Source organism: Macaca thibetana, chromosome 8 (genome assembly GCF_024542745.1).
Source record: "Macaca thibetana thibetana isolate TM-01 chromosome 8, ASM2454274v1, whole genome shotgun sequence".
Taxonomy (NCBI): domain Eukaryota; kingdom Metazoa; phylum Chordata; class Mammalia; order Primates; family Cercopithecidae; genus Macaca; species Macaca thibetana.
The window spans coordinates 51,342,227-51,358,840 of record NC_065585.1 but is presented as its reverse complement, the minus strand read 5'-3'; the positions used below and the strand labels follow the sequence as shown (position 1 = coordinate 51,358,840).

The window sequence follows — 16,614 nt, the reverse complement described above, 5'->3', positions numbered from 1 at the left end:
GCTGAGAATGATGGTTTCCACCTTCATCCATGTCCCTGCAAAGGATGTGAACTCATCCTTTTTTCTGGCTGCATAGTATTCCATGGTATATATGTGCCACATTTTCTTAATCCAGTCTATCATTGATGGACATTTGGGTTGGTTCCAAGTCTTTGCTATTGTGAATAGTGCCGCAATAAACATACGGGTGCATGTGTCTTTATAGTAGCATGATTTATAATCCTTTGGGTATATACCCAGTAATGGGATGGCTGGGTCAAATGGTATTTCTAGATCCTTGAGGATTCGCCATACTGTGTTCCAAAATGGTTGAACTAGTTTACAATACCACCAACAGTATAAAAGTGTTCGTATTTCTCCACATCCTCTCCAGCATCTGTTGTTTCCTGACTTCTTAATGATTGCCATTCTAACTGGCACGAGATGGTATCTCGTTGTGGTTTTGATTTGCATTTCTCTGATGGTCAGTGATGATGAATATTTTTTCATGTGTCTGTTGGCTGCATAGATGTCTTCTTTTGAGAAGTGTCTGTTCATATCCTTCACCCACTTTTTCATGGGGTTGTTTGATTTTTTCTTGTAAATTTGTTTAAGTTCTTTGTAGATTCTGGATATCAGCCCTTTGTCAGATGGGTAGATTGCAAAAATGTTCTTCCATTCTGTAGGCTGCCTGTCCACTCTGATGGTAGTTTCTTTTGCTGTGCAGAAGCTCTTTAGTTTAATTAGATCCTATTTTTCAATTTTGGCTTTTGTTGCCTTTGCTTTTGGTGTTTTGGTCATGAAGTCCTTGCCCATGCCTACGGCCTGAATGGTATTGCCTAGGCTTTTTTCTAGGGTTTTTATGGTTTTAGGTCTAACATTTAAGTCTTTACTCCATCTTGAATTAATTTTTATATAAGGTGTAAGGAAGGGATCCAGTTTCAGCTTTCTACATATGGCTAGCCAGTTTTCCCAGCACCATTTATTAAATAGGGAATCCTTTTCCCATTTCTTGTTTTTGTCAGGTTTATCACAGATCAGATGGTTGTAGATGTGTTATTTCTGAGGGCTCTGTTCTGTACCATTGGTCTATGTATCTGTTTTGGTACCAGTACCATGCTGTTTTGGTTACTGTAGCTTTGTAGTACAGTTTGAAGTCAGGTAGTGTGATGCCTCCAGCTTTGTTCTTTTTGCTTAGGATTGTCTTGGCAATGTGGGCTCTTTTTTGGTTCCATATGGATTTTACGGTAGTTTTTTCCAATTCCATGAAGAAAGTCATTGGTAGCTTGATGGCGATGGCATTGAATCTATTAAGTTACGTTGGGCAGTCAGGCCATTTTCATGATATTGATTCTTCCTATCCATGAGCATGGAATGTTCTTCCATTTATTTGTGTCCTCCTTTATTTCATTGAGCAGTGGTTTGTAATTCTCCTTGAAGAGGTCCTTCACATCCCTTGTAAGTTGGATTCCTAGGTATTTTTTCTCTTTGTAGCAATTGTGAATGGGAGTTCACTCATGATTTGGCTCTCTTTTTGTCTGTTATTGGTGTATAGGAATGCTTATGATTTTTGCACATTGATTTTGTGTCCTGAGACTTTGCTGAAGTTGCTTATCAGCTTAAGGAGATTTTGGGCTGAGACAATGGGGTTTTCTTTTTTTTTTTTTTAATTTTTTTTTTTTTTTTGAGACGGAGTCTTGCTCTGTTGCAACTTGGTTCCATTCTCCCCATCACTTTCAGGTATACCAATCAGACGTAGATTTGGTCTTTTCACATAGTCCCATATTTCTTGGAGGCTTTGTTCGTTTCTTTTTACTCTTTTTTTCTCTAACCTTGTCTTCTCGCTTTATTTCATTAATTTGATCTTCAATCACTGATACCCTTTTGTCCACTTGATCGAATCAGCTAATGAAGCTTGTGCATGCATCATGTAGTTCTTGTGCCATTGTTTTCAGCTCCATCAGGTCATTTAAGGTCTGCTCTATACTGTTTATTCTAGTTAGCCATTCATCTAATCTTTTTTCAAGGTTTTTAGCTTCCTTGCGATGGGTTCAAGCATCCTCCCTTAGCTTGGAGAAGTTTGTTATTACTGACCTTCTTAAGCCTACTTCTGTCAATTTATCAAAGTCGTTCTCCATCCAACTTTGTTCTGTTGCTGGCAAGGAGCTGCGATCCTTCAGAGGGGAAGAGATGCTCTGGTTTTTAGAATTTTCAGCTTTTCTGTTCTGGTTCCTCCCCATCTTTGTGGTTTTACCTACCTTTGGTCTTTGATGTTGGTGACCTACAGATGGGGTTTTGGTGTAGATGTCCTTTTTGTTGATGTTGATGCTGTTCCTTTCTGTTTGTTAGTTTTCCTTCTAACAGTCAGGTCCCTAAGCTGCAGGTCTGTTGGAGTTTGCTGGAGGTCCACTCCAGACCCTGTTTGCCTGGGTATCACCAGCGGAGGCTGTAGAACAGCAAATATTGCAGAACAACAAATACTGCTGCTTGATCCTTCCTCTGGAAGCTTCGTACCAGAGGGGTGCCTGCCTGCCTGTATGAGGTGTCAGTCGGTCCCTCCTGGGAGGTGTCTCCCAGTTAGGCTACACGGGGTCAGGAACCCAGTTGAGGAGGCAGTCTGTCCATTCTCAGAGCTCAAACGCCATGCTAGGAGAATCACTGCTGTCTTCAAAGCTGTCAGACAGGGACGTTTGTCTGTGGAAGTTTCTGCTGTCTTTTGTTCAGTTATGCCTTGCCCCCAGAGGTGGAGTCTGCAGAGGCAGCAGGCCTTGCTGAGCTGCCGTGGGCTCCACCCAGCTCGCGCTTCCCCTGGCTGCTTTGTTTTCCTACTCAAGCCTCAGCAATGGCAGATGCCCCTCCCCCAGGCTGCTGCCTCGCTGTGGATCTCAGACTGCTGTGCAGGCAGTGAGCAAGGCTCCGTGGGCATGGGACCCATAATCTCCTGGTGTGCCGTTTGCTAAGACCATTGGAAAAGCGCAGTATTTAGGTGGAGTTGTCCTGTTTTTCCAGGTACAGTCTGTCATGGCTTCCCTTGGCTACGAAAGGGAAATCCCCCGACCCCTTGCGCTTCCCAGGTGAGGCAATGCCCCACCGTGCTTCAGCTCACCCTCCATAGGGTGCACCCACTGTCCAACCAGTCCCAATGAGATGAACCAGGTATCTCAGTTGGAAATGCAGAAATCACCTATCTTCTGCGTTGATTACGCTGGGAGCTGCAGACCGGAGCTGTTCCTACTTGGCCGTCTTGGAACGGACCTGCACAAAGTAAAATTTTTATATCAACTTTTGCATAGACTGTTCAGGTTCATGTTACTTTTCTTTGCCATTGTTCTGTTGTAGGTATATGCCAATCTAACATCTTGTCAAGCTCTTGGAAATATATGTGTGATGAACATGAATTCTTACGACTTTGCCACATTTGATGCATGTCGACTATTTCAGTTTATCTTTGAAAATACTGCTGGACTGAGCACTGTTCATTCTATTTCATTTTGGTAAGGATATTTTGATTGATGAAATGTTATTTTGACTGAATTCAGTGCAGTTATTAATATATTCACAAATATTAATAAGAAATATTTATTCTCCATTATTAAAACAGTTGTAACTGTTTATAGGAGACAGAATCTTCCTTGGCTGTTTTATGGAGACCAGTTAGGATTAGCACCTCAAGTGCTCAGTTCTACCTCTCTTCCTACAAATTTCAGTTTTAAAGGAGAAAACCAGGTAAAAATGTCTAATATCATTCGAGGATAACTACCTTTTGATTTATAATTTTAAAAGGTAATAAGAAAGTTATAATTCTTACCTTTTTAGGTTATTGCTACAAACTCAGTTACTAAACTAAATATAAATGTCAACAACTTACAAGAACTAAACAGTATAGAGTTTAGCTGTCGTATTGAATATGTGGATACTTCTGGATTATGTGGTTATGACAAGAACTAATACTTGTAGGGTTGGGAAGAGTAGTTTTCAACACCAAATGCAAAAAATCTCTGTCCTGTTTTTCCATACCTTAAAGAAGTGCTTCCAAAGATTGACTGGGGCTCTGTGACATTGCTCAGCACTTCACAGGGCCAAATTCCCACCTCTAATTTTTTGACCTTCCAGAATGAGGAGATACTGTTCTCCCACACTGCCTCCTATTTAACAGGTTCGAAAGGAGTCTATCTGTCACTAGTGCTGCCTCTCAATTCTAGAATAATAATTTTCATGCAAAAAAAAGTCCAATTATTTTAGGTGTATTTAGTCATAGAAATAGATTAATTGAGCCTCAAAATAAAGGTAATTGAATGTAATTTGTCAACGATGAACATTTCTTTATAGGATGTGTATGACTTTCAGAGTATTTGACCTGATTTTGCTCTTGTTTTCTTTAATCAGAATACAAAACTGAAGTTTGTTGCTGCTTCCTATGATATAAGAGGAAATTTTCTCAAGTGGCAAACTTTAGAAGGAGGTGTTTTACAGGTAAGCACAATTCTAGTTAAAGAATTAATAATGTGCATTACTTTTGCCTGAGGCAAAGAGGAAAAGATTAGATTATTGTATGAATAAAGCATCAGTTACATACTAAAGTTGATTTTTTTTCTGATGCTTTAAATTAGAATTTCTTAAGTTTCTTTTTTTTTTTCTTTTGAGAGGGAGTGTCACTCTTTCGCCCAGGCTGTAGTGCAATGGCGCGATCTTGGCTCACTCAGCCTCCCGAATAACTGGGAGCTGGAACTACAGGCGCCAGCCACCAAGTCTGGCTAATTTTTTTTTTTTTTTTTCTTGAGACGGAGTCTCGCTCTCTCACCCAGGCTGGAGTGCAGTGGCACGATCTTGGCTCACTGCAAACTCCACCTCCCGGGTTCACACCATTCTCCTGCCTTAGCCTCCTGAGTAGCTGGGACTACAGGCGCCCGCCACAGCACCGGCTAATTTTTTGTATTTTTAGTAGAGACGGGGTTTCACCGTGTTAGCCAGGATGGTCTTGATCTCCTGACCTCGTGATCCACCCATCTTGGCCTCTCAAAGTGCTGGGATTACAGGCGTGAGCCACCGTGCCTGGCAAAGCTTTATTTCTTTAAAGTTATGACTTTAATTTATAACAGATGTTCCCTTAACTTTTCATATCCTTGATACATTACATAAGTATGATGTAGAGCATATATCCATGTTTGGGTGAGTATAAGAATAGAAAACAGTTGTGAGAGATATTTATGTGTTGTATTATTTTACTGTAGCTTTGTCCAGACACAGAAACAAGGCTAAATGCTGCTTATTCATTTGGAACAACCTACCAACAAAATGTAAGTTTGAACTATATTAGACTATATTTTAGCTTTATTTTTCAAAATATCATATCAGCAGTAATTGGAATAATACTTAAATTTTGAGATTGGAATTTTTTTTTTCTTGTTTTTGTTTTTTGTTTTTTGTGTTTTTTTTTTGAGATAGAGTTTTGCTCTTATTGCCCAGGCTGGAGTGCAGTGGCGCGATCTCAGCTCACTGCAACCTCCGCCTCCCAGGTTCAAGCGATTCTCCTGCCTCAGCCTCCCGAGTAGCTGGGATTACAGACGTGCCACCATGCCCGGCTGAAGACGGGGTTTCTCCATGTTGGTCAGTCTGGTCTCGAACTCCCCACCTCAGGTGATCTGCCCTCCTCAGCCTCCCAAAGTGCTGAGATTACAGGCATGAGCCACTGTGCCTGGCCGGAAATGTTTTTAATAGTGATGAATAATTTCACTAATTAATATAATTTTTTATTACCTGGGTACAGAAAAGCTTAATTTCAGTGGCATAAACAGAGCACCTTGTTATCTATAGAGGTTTTTGTTTTGTTTTGTTTTGTTTTTTGAGACAGAATCTCACTCTGTTGCCCAGGCCGGAGTGTAGTGGTGCGATATTGGCTCACTGCAATCTTGGCTCACTGCAATCTCTGCCTCCTGGGTTCAAGCAATTCATGTGCCTCAGCCACCTGAGTAGCTGGGACAACAGGCATGTACCACCACACCCAGCTAATTCTTGTGTTTTTCATAGGGATGGGGTTTTGCCATGTTGACCAGGCTGGTCTCAAACTCCTGGCCTCAAGTGATCCACCAGCCTCGGACTCCCAAAGTGCTGGGATTACAGGTGCGAGCCACCTCGCCCAGCCTAGAGTCTTAAACATCATATAATACATCTTCGTAATAAATTGTTTATCTGCTTCTAGGCTTATAGGTCTTAAAAAGTAATGCTTACTTCTGAGCATTTTGAAATAACGTAAAAATGCTACTTTTTTTTAAATGACTAATAAAGGTTACTCCCTTCTTCTACCCCCTAATAACAAACAAAAATAATTCCTTCATCTTCCTCCATTTTTTTCTTTCTCCTTCCTTCTCTGACATTCCTTACTTTGGTACCTATTTTGAAATTACATTATCTTACTAAGGAATATTATGAGCCATTAAATACTTGAAAGACATGCATGGATTAGTCCATTCTCACACTGCTAATAAAAACACACCCGAGACTGGGTAATTTACAAAGGAAATAGGTTTAATTGGCTTACAGTTCAGCATGACTGAGGAGGCCTTAGGAAACTTATGGTGACAGGAAGAGAAATACTGAGCAAAAAAGGGAAAAGCCCCTCATAAAACCATCAGATCTCATGAGAACTCTTTCACTATTATGAGAACAGCATGAGGGTAACCGCCCCCATGATTCAATTACCTCCCTCCAGTCCTTCCCATGACACATGGGGATTATAGGAACTACAGTTCAAGATGAGATTTAGGTGGGAACACAGCCAAACCATATAAATTCATTAGTCTGTAAAAATACATCTTGATAAAGTTCCACACACAACCATAGAACAAAACCACAACAAAAAATACCATTATGGAAAGTAGATTGGAAGAATCTACTAACAGTGATTACCTCTGGATAGTGGGGTCAGAAATTGTTTTTGTTTTCTTGTTTATAATTTCCAAATTTTCTACCATGAACATGAATTTACTTCTTTTGTCAGAAATGATTTACATGTTGTTGTTGTTGTTGTTTTTAAAATAAATGTTATTGTGCTTCTAACATAGGCCAGAAAGATCAACATTTATGTAATGCCTGTCTCTGTGTGCTCAGCATTTTATCATTATTATTCCATTTGATTCATAAAATAACTATGTGAGATACATAATATCTGTGCTTCACAGATGAGGAAATTATGCCAAGTAATTAGGTAATTTACTCAAAGACTTGTGTCACATAAACTGTGGAGCCAATGTTCCATCAGGTTTAAAAAGCATTTTTATTTCATTGAACCTGGCCAACTCTCAAGTTCTTCATAGTGTAGTAGGCAAAACAGTTATATAGACAAAGAATTGCAAAGAATGTAAGTGTCATTCTATAGGTTTGTATAAGGTACTGATTCCTGGGGAAGTATAGAAAGGCTTCACAAAGTAAGTGATACTTGGGCTTGTATAATGAATATGAGTTTTCCAGGAGAATACAGTGGGGAATGAAATGTCAGACAGAAGCCACATTTGCAATGACAGAGAGGCATACAGTAGCATGGCATATTTAGAAACTACAAGTAGATTAGTATGAATGGACCACCATAGACAGATAGGGAGTAATGAGAGAGAAACCTGGCTTGGTTAATGGAAGGCAGATCATAGACATCATTGTACAGCAGGAGAAAAAATTGGGAATTTATCCCATAGGACAGTAGTTTTAAACCTTTTCACTGATGTACACTTAATATTGAGAATGAAAACATACCTCCTTCATCTGAGTTGAGGCTTAAAAAGTTTTCAAAGTTCTCAAAGCAGTTATTTACTGTTAGTGTTTTTGGTCCTTATAAAATAATCATATTTACAGTATTCAGGTTTTGGAAGGCAAATGGAAATGCATATAAACAAGGTAGTATAAAGATATTTTGCACAACTAGAAAAACATTCTGAAGATAATAAATATGCTTGCTAATTTTCAACTGTGATTTTTTTTTTGCTTTTTAGTACTTTAAGTTGCTGTTTTATGTGCTTTTATTTTTAATTTTACTTTTCAGTGTGAGATTCCTATCTCTAAGATCTTAATTGACTTTCCCACTCCTATATTTTATGATGTGTACCTTGAATATGCTGATGAAAATCAACATCAATATATTTTGGCTGTGCCTGTGTTAAACCTAAATCTTCAACACAATAAGATATTTGTGAACCAAGGTAAGACATCCATACATACCACTTTTTTCCCTGAGCAGAAATCAATAAATAAGTTAACCTACACGATAATTTAATAAACCACATAAGAAAGGTCATGAATTCTCTCTTATATGGTTCTATACAATGTACCAAAAAATAAAACAATATATTGATGGTGGATTTAGAAACTTTTACTAATTTTATTACCAGACATATCGTGAAGAAATTATACTGTTGCTGAGGGTATATCCTGAGAAACATTAGTATAACTGTAAATTGGGGCTTTTTCTTCAAGCTGTCCTGAATATGCTTTTTTGGACAAATTAGTTTCTTTTGTTATTACTCATATTATAAAATTCCACTTTTTCAGGTAATTTGCAGGGAAAAGCCTTCCAAATTTATGCAAAGTTCAAACAATCAGAAGACATTCAAGTCCAAGGCGCAGTGGCTCACACCTATAATCACAGCACTTTGGGAGACCAAGAGGGGAGAATTGCTTGAGCCAAGAAATTCAAGACCAACCCAGGCAACATGATGAGAACCTGTTGCTACAAAAAAAAAAAAAAAAATTAACTTGGTGTGGTGGTGCAAGCTTGTAGTCCCAGCTACTCTGGAGGCAGAGGTGGGAGGATCACTTGAGCCCAGGTTGAGAATGCAGTGAGCCATGATTATGCTAGTGCACTATAGCCTGGTCAACAGAGTGAGACCCTGTCTAAAAAAAAACAAAAGAGGCCGGGCACGGTGGCTCACGCCTGTAATCCCAGCACTTTGGGAGGCTGAGGCAGGCAGATCACGAGGTCAGGAGATCAAGACCATTCTGGCTAACATGGTGAAATCCTATCTCTACTAAAGAATACAAAAAAATTAGCTGGGTGTGGTGGCAGGCACCTGTAATCCCAGCTACTCGGGAGACTGAGGCAGGAGAATGGCGTGAACCCAGGAGGCAGAGCTTGCAGTGAGCCAAGATTGCGCCACTGCATTCCAGCCTGGGCGACAGAGTGAGACTCTTAAAAAAAAAAAAAAAAAAAAAATCAGAAGACATTCACATGAGTTAGAGAAGGCCATTGTCAGGTGTTTCTTATACTAGTAGCTTTTTGCAGCCATCTTATCTAAAACAATAATTTTATCTTTTAAATTTGTACAGTAAACTTTTTCTTTTTATAATAAAAGACAGCAACTCTGGCAAGTGGCTTCTAACTCGGCGCATTTTCTTAGTGGATGCAGTAAGTGGACGAGAAAATGACTTAGGAAGTCAGCCAAGAGTAATTCGAGTTGCTACCCAAATATCACTGAGGTAAACAAATGTCTAATGATATTATTTATGGGAAAATATAATGGAAGTGTTTGCCAGTCATTAGTAGATGAAAACAATAAGGACAACTGAATTGGAACAGTTGGTCAGGTTATTTTAGGTATATGTGTAGATTGGCATAGACCAGTAAAAGTGAATAGCCAAGGGGGAAACTATAACAGAAGAGTGTGAGGAGTTAGGTCAAAATTCACATGCCAGGTCCCCCTCTAGACCTGCTGAATTAGAATGGGCTGTGAATAGCTAAGTAAATACCAGTGAGCTGAAATTGGTGTTTTAGAAAGAGCTTGCCAGATGGTTGGTGATATTTAGGACTCCCCTATCCTCATTTCTTTCAGTGACTTTTGTTCTGGGTTTACCCAGATTAATTATCACACCCCCCTCTTCCTAGGATAACCTAACTGTGATCGTACCTTAGGTTAGTACTGCACCACTTAAATTTCTCTTTCTTTTCCAGTGTGAGATCTCTAAAATCTTACTGACTTTCCCACTGTAATGTTTTATGATGTGTACCTTGAATACACTGATAAAAATCAACACCATAGGCGGGGCGCGGTGGCTCAAGCCTGTAATCCCAGCACTTTGGGAGGCCGAGACGGGCGGATCACGAGGTCAGGAGATCGAGACCATCCTGGCTAACACCGTGAAACCCCGTCTCTACTAAAAATACAAGAAAAAAATTAGCTGGGCGAGGTGGCGGGCGCCTGTAGTCCCAGCTACTCGGGAGGCTGAGGCAGGAGAATGGCGTGAACCCGGGGAGGCGGAGCTTGCAGTGAGCCGAGATCGCGCCACTGTACTCCAGCCTGGGGCACAGAGCAAGACTCCGTCTCAAAAAAAAAAAAAAAATCAACACCATCATCTCACAGTAGTTTGGTACTTTGAAGTACTTCAATATACTTTTTTTTTCAGTTGTTTCATTTTGATTCTCATAATCTTATGAGGTAAACAGTGCAGAAACTTTGTTATGTATCATGCTGAAATCCAAATGTACTGTGTTTTCAGCATTTCTTCAATCTGCTAATACGGTATTCTAGTAAAAATGAAAATGCACCTAGTCAGACTTGATGTGTTCTTGATGAAACCATGGTGGCCCCTAGTGATTGGCACTTTCCTTTTGAATTCACAAACTATACAGTACTAATGCATTGAATTTGGCAAAATGAACCTCACTTTGTGCCATAACCATATTACAGCTGACACTTTTTTTTTAATTAAAAAATTTATTTATTTGTTTATCTTGAGACAGGGTCTTGCTATGTTGTCCAGACTGGTCTTGAACTCCTGGGCTCAAGCAATCTTCCCACCTTGGCCTCCCAAAGTGCTGGGATTACAGGCATGAGCCACTGCACCTGGCTTGACATATATTATTTTCTTAAGAATTCATCTTTCTCTTTTGAAATCAAGATCTTATCTGCCTTTCTTTAGGCTTCATGTAGCACTGTACTTTTGATTATTCCTCAAAGATAGTTTATAGTTCTTCAGTGATTTCATCTGTAAACTTCATAGGACTTGGATTGAGCTTCTAATTTATCTCAGATGGTACATTTTTAGTTTGTTTTTTCTTTAATCTTACACCATCAGATGGTATATTTTAATGTTCAAGTCTTGATCACTGAAGATGGCTTATGTTGTCATCATTAGTTTATGTGTAACCTTCCTTAGTCCTTGTTAACTGATTGGTTCTGAGATCATCAGACAATTCATATTAAATTCAAAACAAATGGTAAATTAAATGTATGTTTAAGGGCCTAGATATACTGATTACTATAAATGTATTTTCTTTTAAATAGCGTCCACCTTGTACCCAACACAATAAATGGAAACATCTACCCTCCCTTAATCACCATTGCCTACAGTGACATTGATATCAAAGACGCCAATAGCCAGTCTGTGAAGGTGAGTTCCTGACTAATCAGTGCCCTTGTATGTATAAATAGAGTATAATACTGATTCAGTTTACATTTTGGTCAAAAGACAGTCTTTTTTTTTTTTAAGTTCTAAATAAACCTTTCTCTACATATAGTCAAGTCTTAATTATTTTTTACTAATAATGGTGAGAGGTGAGTTCGTATGGATCCTGAGTATAAAAAAGTAAGAATGGATTGTTTTTCAGTAGAAGTCTCACCAGCAGCCTAGTATCCTTGTTCGGGATACTGGGGTATGCTGAGGTGTGCAATGTCTGCTCCTGTTCTTTTTGGCCACCTTGCTTTTGTTAAGATTTTGTGGGCTGGGTGCGGTGGCTCACGCCTATAATCCCAGTACTTTGGGAGGCCAAGGCGGGCGGATCACCTGAGGTTGGGAGTTTGAGACAGCCTGACCAACATGGTGAAACCCTGTCTCTACTGAAAATACAAAAATTAGCCGGGGGTGGTGGCACGCATTTGTAATCCCAGCTACTCTGGAGGCTGAGGCAGGAGAATCGCTTGAGCCCAGGAGGCGAAGTTGCAGTGAGCCGAGACCGAGATCACTTCACTGCACTCCAGCCTGGGCAAAAGAGTGAGACTCCATCTCAAAAAAAAAAAAAAAAAAAAAAAAAAAATCTTATGTCTTTGCCCAATTAAGCCAGGAACTCAGACTTTATAGTGGGCATATGTGTGCTCACCAATCTGTGACCTACTTAATAGAGACATACTTCAACAGGCAGAAGGAGATGATAATTATCAGCATTATAACTAGTACAGCTAACATGAACTAGAGGATGTAGTTTGGACCTGCAGCCAAATAGGTTTCCCACTACTTCGTCAACTAAATTAAACTTAACTACAGGACAGAAGGCCTCTTCTGCCTGGGTGGGCCTGTATATGGAAGCGAGACCTCTTAGGCTGCACTACAGAGAATGAGCTTAGAGAAGGTTGAGCTACACATGCTCAGTTCCTCTTCTCAACTTCTCCAGTCAGATAAAGCATCTTGCTTTGAGGAGGGATAAATGAGAGAGGGATAGAGGTAAAAAAACAGAGGTAATTCTTCTATATTTTTCCTCCTAGAGATTAAGTGGCTATTCCCTTCTTTCTGTAAAAACATGAGAAGTGGAGCATAGCATTTCTTACCTCCAAACTCTGTAAGAACTTTGAATTTCTACTATTTTACTTCTGTATTTTAATATTCTAGTTCCTTCAGCCGGTGCTTTTGGCCTCTCTGTTGTGCTTGTACTTGTACTTGACTGCTATTGGATTCAAACTTTAATTAAGTAAAAATACATATGTAGTATAACTTTTAAAGATTTTCCATCCTCATTTGTATTACCTAATCCAGTGCTAAAATTAGTTTCCATTGACCGAGCTTGCATACACTGTAATGAGAGGAGAAGAAAATCCAAAACATACTTGGTAACAACAAAAGACTGCCTGGTTTAAAACTTCCTGGAGTGGTGTTATGAGTAATCAAGAATATATTTATTTTCAGCTTGACCAACATAGTGAAACCCTGTCTCTACTAAAAATACAAAATTAGCCAGGCATGGTGGTGCATGCCTGTAATCCCAGCTGCTTGGGAGGCTGAGGCAGGAGAATCACTTGAACCCGGGAGGAGGAGGTTGCAGTGAGCCGAGAGCGTGCCATTGCATTCCAGCCTGGGCAACAAGAGCAAAACTCTGTCTCAAAAAAAATAAAATAAAATAATTGTGTGTGTGTGTGTGTGTATGTATATATATATATTTATTTTAATGTAAAACACTTCTGAGTCTTTTCTTTAAATATTATTCTTGTCCAAAATAATTCTAAACTAAGCCTTGATAAATTGAAAAATAACAAATAGAAAAAAGTTAAGTCCGCTGGTTGTGGTGGCTCACGCCTGTAGTCCCAACACTATGGGAGGCCGAGGTGGGCAAATCAGTTGAGGTCAGGAGTTAGAGACCAGCCTGGCCAACATGGTGAAACCCTGTTTCTGCTAAAAATATAACAAAAAAAAAATTATCTGGGCATGGTGGTGGTTACCTGTAATCCCAGCTACTTGGGAGGCTGAGGCAGGAGAATTCTTGTTGCTTGAACCTGGGATGTAGAGATTGTAGTAAACCAAGATTGCACCACTGCACTCCAGAGTGAGACTGTCTCAAAAAAGAAAAAAAAAAAAAGTTAAGTCATGAAACTACATGAAGTCTACCTCAAATTATTCTAATTATAAAATATACAATTCTTTAATCATTTCTTAATTTCTCATGGCAGCTGTTGCAAAATTTTACATCAGTTGTAAACATCCAACTATGTCTCTGCTCTTTATCTAGTCTTGAGCAGATCAGGACCATCTAACATGAATTCCTTAAGATTTCCTCTTTAATATTTCAGAATCTCTGTTTCATTGTCCTTCCCATTTCTTGTTCCTGTTTCCAAGAAAGAAGGTCCCCCCCTCTCTTCCTAAACTAATCTTCTATCTAAACTCATTTATAGTACATTTTCCAATATCCTGTTCCATCCCTAATGTCTTATTCAGACAGCCTCTCTGCGAGTCCCTTTCCTTTGTTTATAAAAACTCTCAGATTGCCTTATCTTAAAAACAAACTAAAACAACCAACCAACCAAACAAACATTTTACTCAGTTCTGCCAGCTGCCCAGCTTGCTAATGTATCTCTTCATTTCCCAACCATTTACTCTTTCATCATTTGCAGTCTGGCTCTTGCCATTTACTTCTTTGAAAACCTCTTTCATGAAAGTCAGCGATGGTTTCCACGTATAGTGGCTTTCTTTACCTTGACATTTATACAACATTTGAAACTGTACTCAATGTCCTCCTCCTTCTTGAAACTCCCTATTCTGTGACCATGGTAAGACTTAAGTATCTTCCTCTCCTACCCCTCACAGTCCTCTTCTCTGACCTTTTACTAGGTTCTTCTTTCTCTTGTCTCTTAACGTAGTGGTATCTTTAAGATTTTGTTCAGATCTTTGATTAATCTACGGTTTAGCAACTGGTGGTTTACCCAGTTGCTAAATTCCTAATGTACAAGTTTAGTCAAATTCCTCAGTTACAGAAGTCTATCAGAAAATGAAATATGATTAGTCTGTGCATGAATTTAACTTATCTCCTAACAAGCCCCGTTTTTAATGTGCGTGAAAGAGATATTTAAAGTAGCACAAATAATTCTCAAAAGCATATCTATTTACATGTAAGTAAAGGTCAACTCTAATAATATTGATAGTTAGAAACTATAGTGTTTATGGTAAAACCCAGCTACAAATGTGTTTTTATAAGAAAAGTAAGTTTGTATTACATAATTTCAGTATAGCTAATTTGTTTTGTTTTAAATACCAGGTTTCTTTCTCAGTCACATACGAAATGGATCATGGAGAAGCACATGTCCAGACAGATGTAAGTTTATTTTAACCTATTAAAATATATACAGTGTATTTTATAATTAAATAATTTCAGATGTGCAAGAAAGTTGCTAAAACAAATTTGCCAGATACTCTTTCCCCAGCCTCCCCTAATGTTAGCGTACATAACCTTAGCACAATGATCATAATCTGGAAATTAATATTGATGTAGTCCTATTAACTCATCTACATGCTATTTGAATTTCACTATTGAATTTTTTTCTGTTTTAGGACCCAATCTAGCGTCACATATTGCTTTTAGCTGTCATAGCTCCTTAGTGTTTTACAATGTGTGACAGATTCTTAGTCTTTCTTGACCGTAATACTTTTGAAGAGTACTGGTCCATTATTTTGGCCCTTAATTTGGGTTTGTCTGGTATTTTCCCATGATCAAATTGAGTTCATATAGTTTTGGCAAAGATGCCATCAAAGTGATGCTATAATAATAAATAAAAATAAGTATCTCATGGGGAAGATTCTTTGAAATTATGCAAACATCCTGCTTCTATTCTTCTTATTCTCCCCCTCTCGTTTTTTGTTTTTTTTTTTTTTTTGGAGATGGAGTTTTGCTCTTGTTGCCCAGACTGGAGTGCAATGGCGTGATCTCAGTGATTCTTTTGTCTCAGCCTTCTGAGTATCTGGGATTACAGGCATGTGTCATCACGCCCAGCTAATTTTTGTATTTTTAGTAGAGATGGGGTTTCTCCATGTTGGTCATTCTGGTCTCAAATTCCCAACCTCAGGTGAGCCACCGCACCCAGCCGGCCCTCTTAATTTAATTTAATTTTATTTTAGATGGAGTCTCACTCTATTGCCCAGGCTGGAGTGCAGTGGTGTGATCTCGGCCCACTGCAACCTTCACCTTGCTGGTTTAAGCAATTCCCCTGCCTCAGCCTCCCTAGTAGCTGGGATTACAGGTGCATGCCACCACACCAGGCTAATTTTTTTGTATTTTTAGTAGTGATGGGGTTTCACCATGTTGGCCAGACTGGTCTTGAACTCCTGACCTTAGGCAATCCACCCGCCTCAGCCTCCCAAAATGCTGGGATTACAGGCGTGAGCCACCACACCCAGCCCTCTAATTTTATTGAATAGCATCGATTGATGATTCTTACCTGCAGAAAGTTTCACTGTGATATTTGCCTGATGGTGATTTTCTGTTTCCCTAATTACTTTTTTATTTATTTGGAACTTTACTATAAGGAGAAACTCTCCCTTTGCTCACATTATTTATTCAATTATTTATTTTTAAATCAGTGTGAACTCGTATTTATTTTATTCTAGTAATTATAATATGTTACTATTTGTTTTCTTGTTCAAATTGTCCCACATTTGGCCATTACAAGTTCCTCCAACTTGACTCCTGTGTCCTTTCAACATGTCCCACCCCACCATTTTTTTGAGCACTTCCTTACTTTCTGTTCACAGTGTTTTTGAACACCAATGAGAGAAATTACATAAATTCTCAATTGTTCTTTTGTTTTTTAGATTGCTTTGGGTGTATTGGGTGGGCTAGCTGTTTTAGCATCTCTTTTGAAGACAGCAGGATGGAAGAGGCGCATTGGGAGTCCCATGATTGACTTACAGGTATAATCTCAGCGGTTTTTAAATAATATTTTAATCTTTTGACTCTTCTGGATCCTTTTCATAAGACACAGCTAGAGGATAAGTAAAGAAGTTGCATTGAATTTTTCTGGGGTATGTAATTAGGATAAATATTGCTGGGTCATATGGTATATGCGTACCTCATTTTCTTCCCACCATACTGTATGCCAGTCTATATTCCTACCAGCAATGCTCTTCTTATTTCTGCACAAACTTGGCAACACTTGATATTTTTCCAGCCTTTCCAAT

At 38.9% G+C, this 16,614-nt stretch overlaps 1 protein-coding gene across 5 annotated transcripts in view; it reads left to right on the top strand.

The window, feature by feature from the left end:
• Nucleotides 1–16,614, top strand: part of TMEM67 (transmembrane protein 67) — a 63,105-nt gene that overhangs the window by 22,019 nt on the left and 24,472 nt on the right. For all 5 annotated transcript variants that reach the window (XM_050800480.1, XM_050800485.1, XM_050800484.1 and 2 more), the window contains 9 exons: nt 3,319–3,473; nt 3,597–3,705; nt 4,366–4,452; nt 5,211–5,276; nt 8,012–8,168; nt 9,318–9,441; nt 11,247–11,352; nt 14,699–14,755; nt 16,249–16,347. In XM_050800480.1, coding sequence (XP_050656437.1) covers nt 3,319–3,473; nt 3,597–3,705; nt 4,366–4,452; nt 5,211–5,276; nt 8,012–8,168; nt 9,318–9,441; nt 11,247–11,352; nt 14,699–14,755; nt 16,249–16,347 — 960 coding nt within the window. The remainder of the gene's footprint in view (nt 1–3,318; nt 3,474–3,596; nt 3,706–4,365; nt 4,453–5,210; nt 5,277–8,011; nt 8,169–9,317; nt 9,442–11,246; nt 11,353–14,698; nt 14,756–16,248; nt 16,348–16,614) is intronic.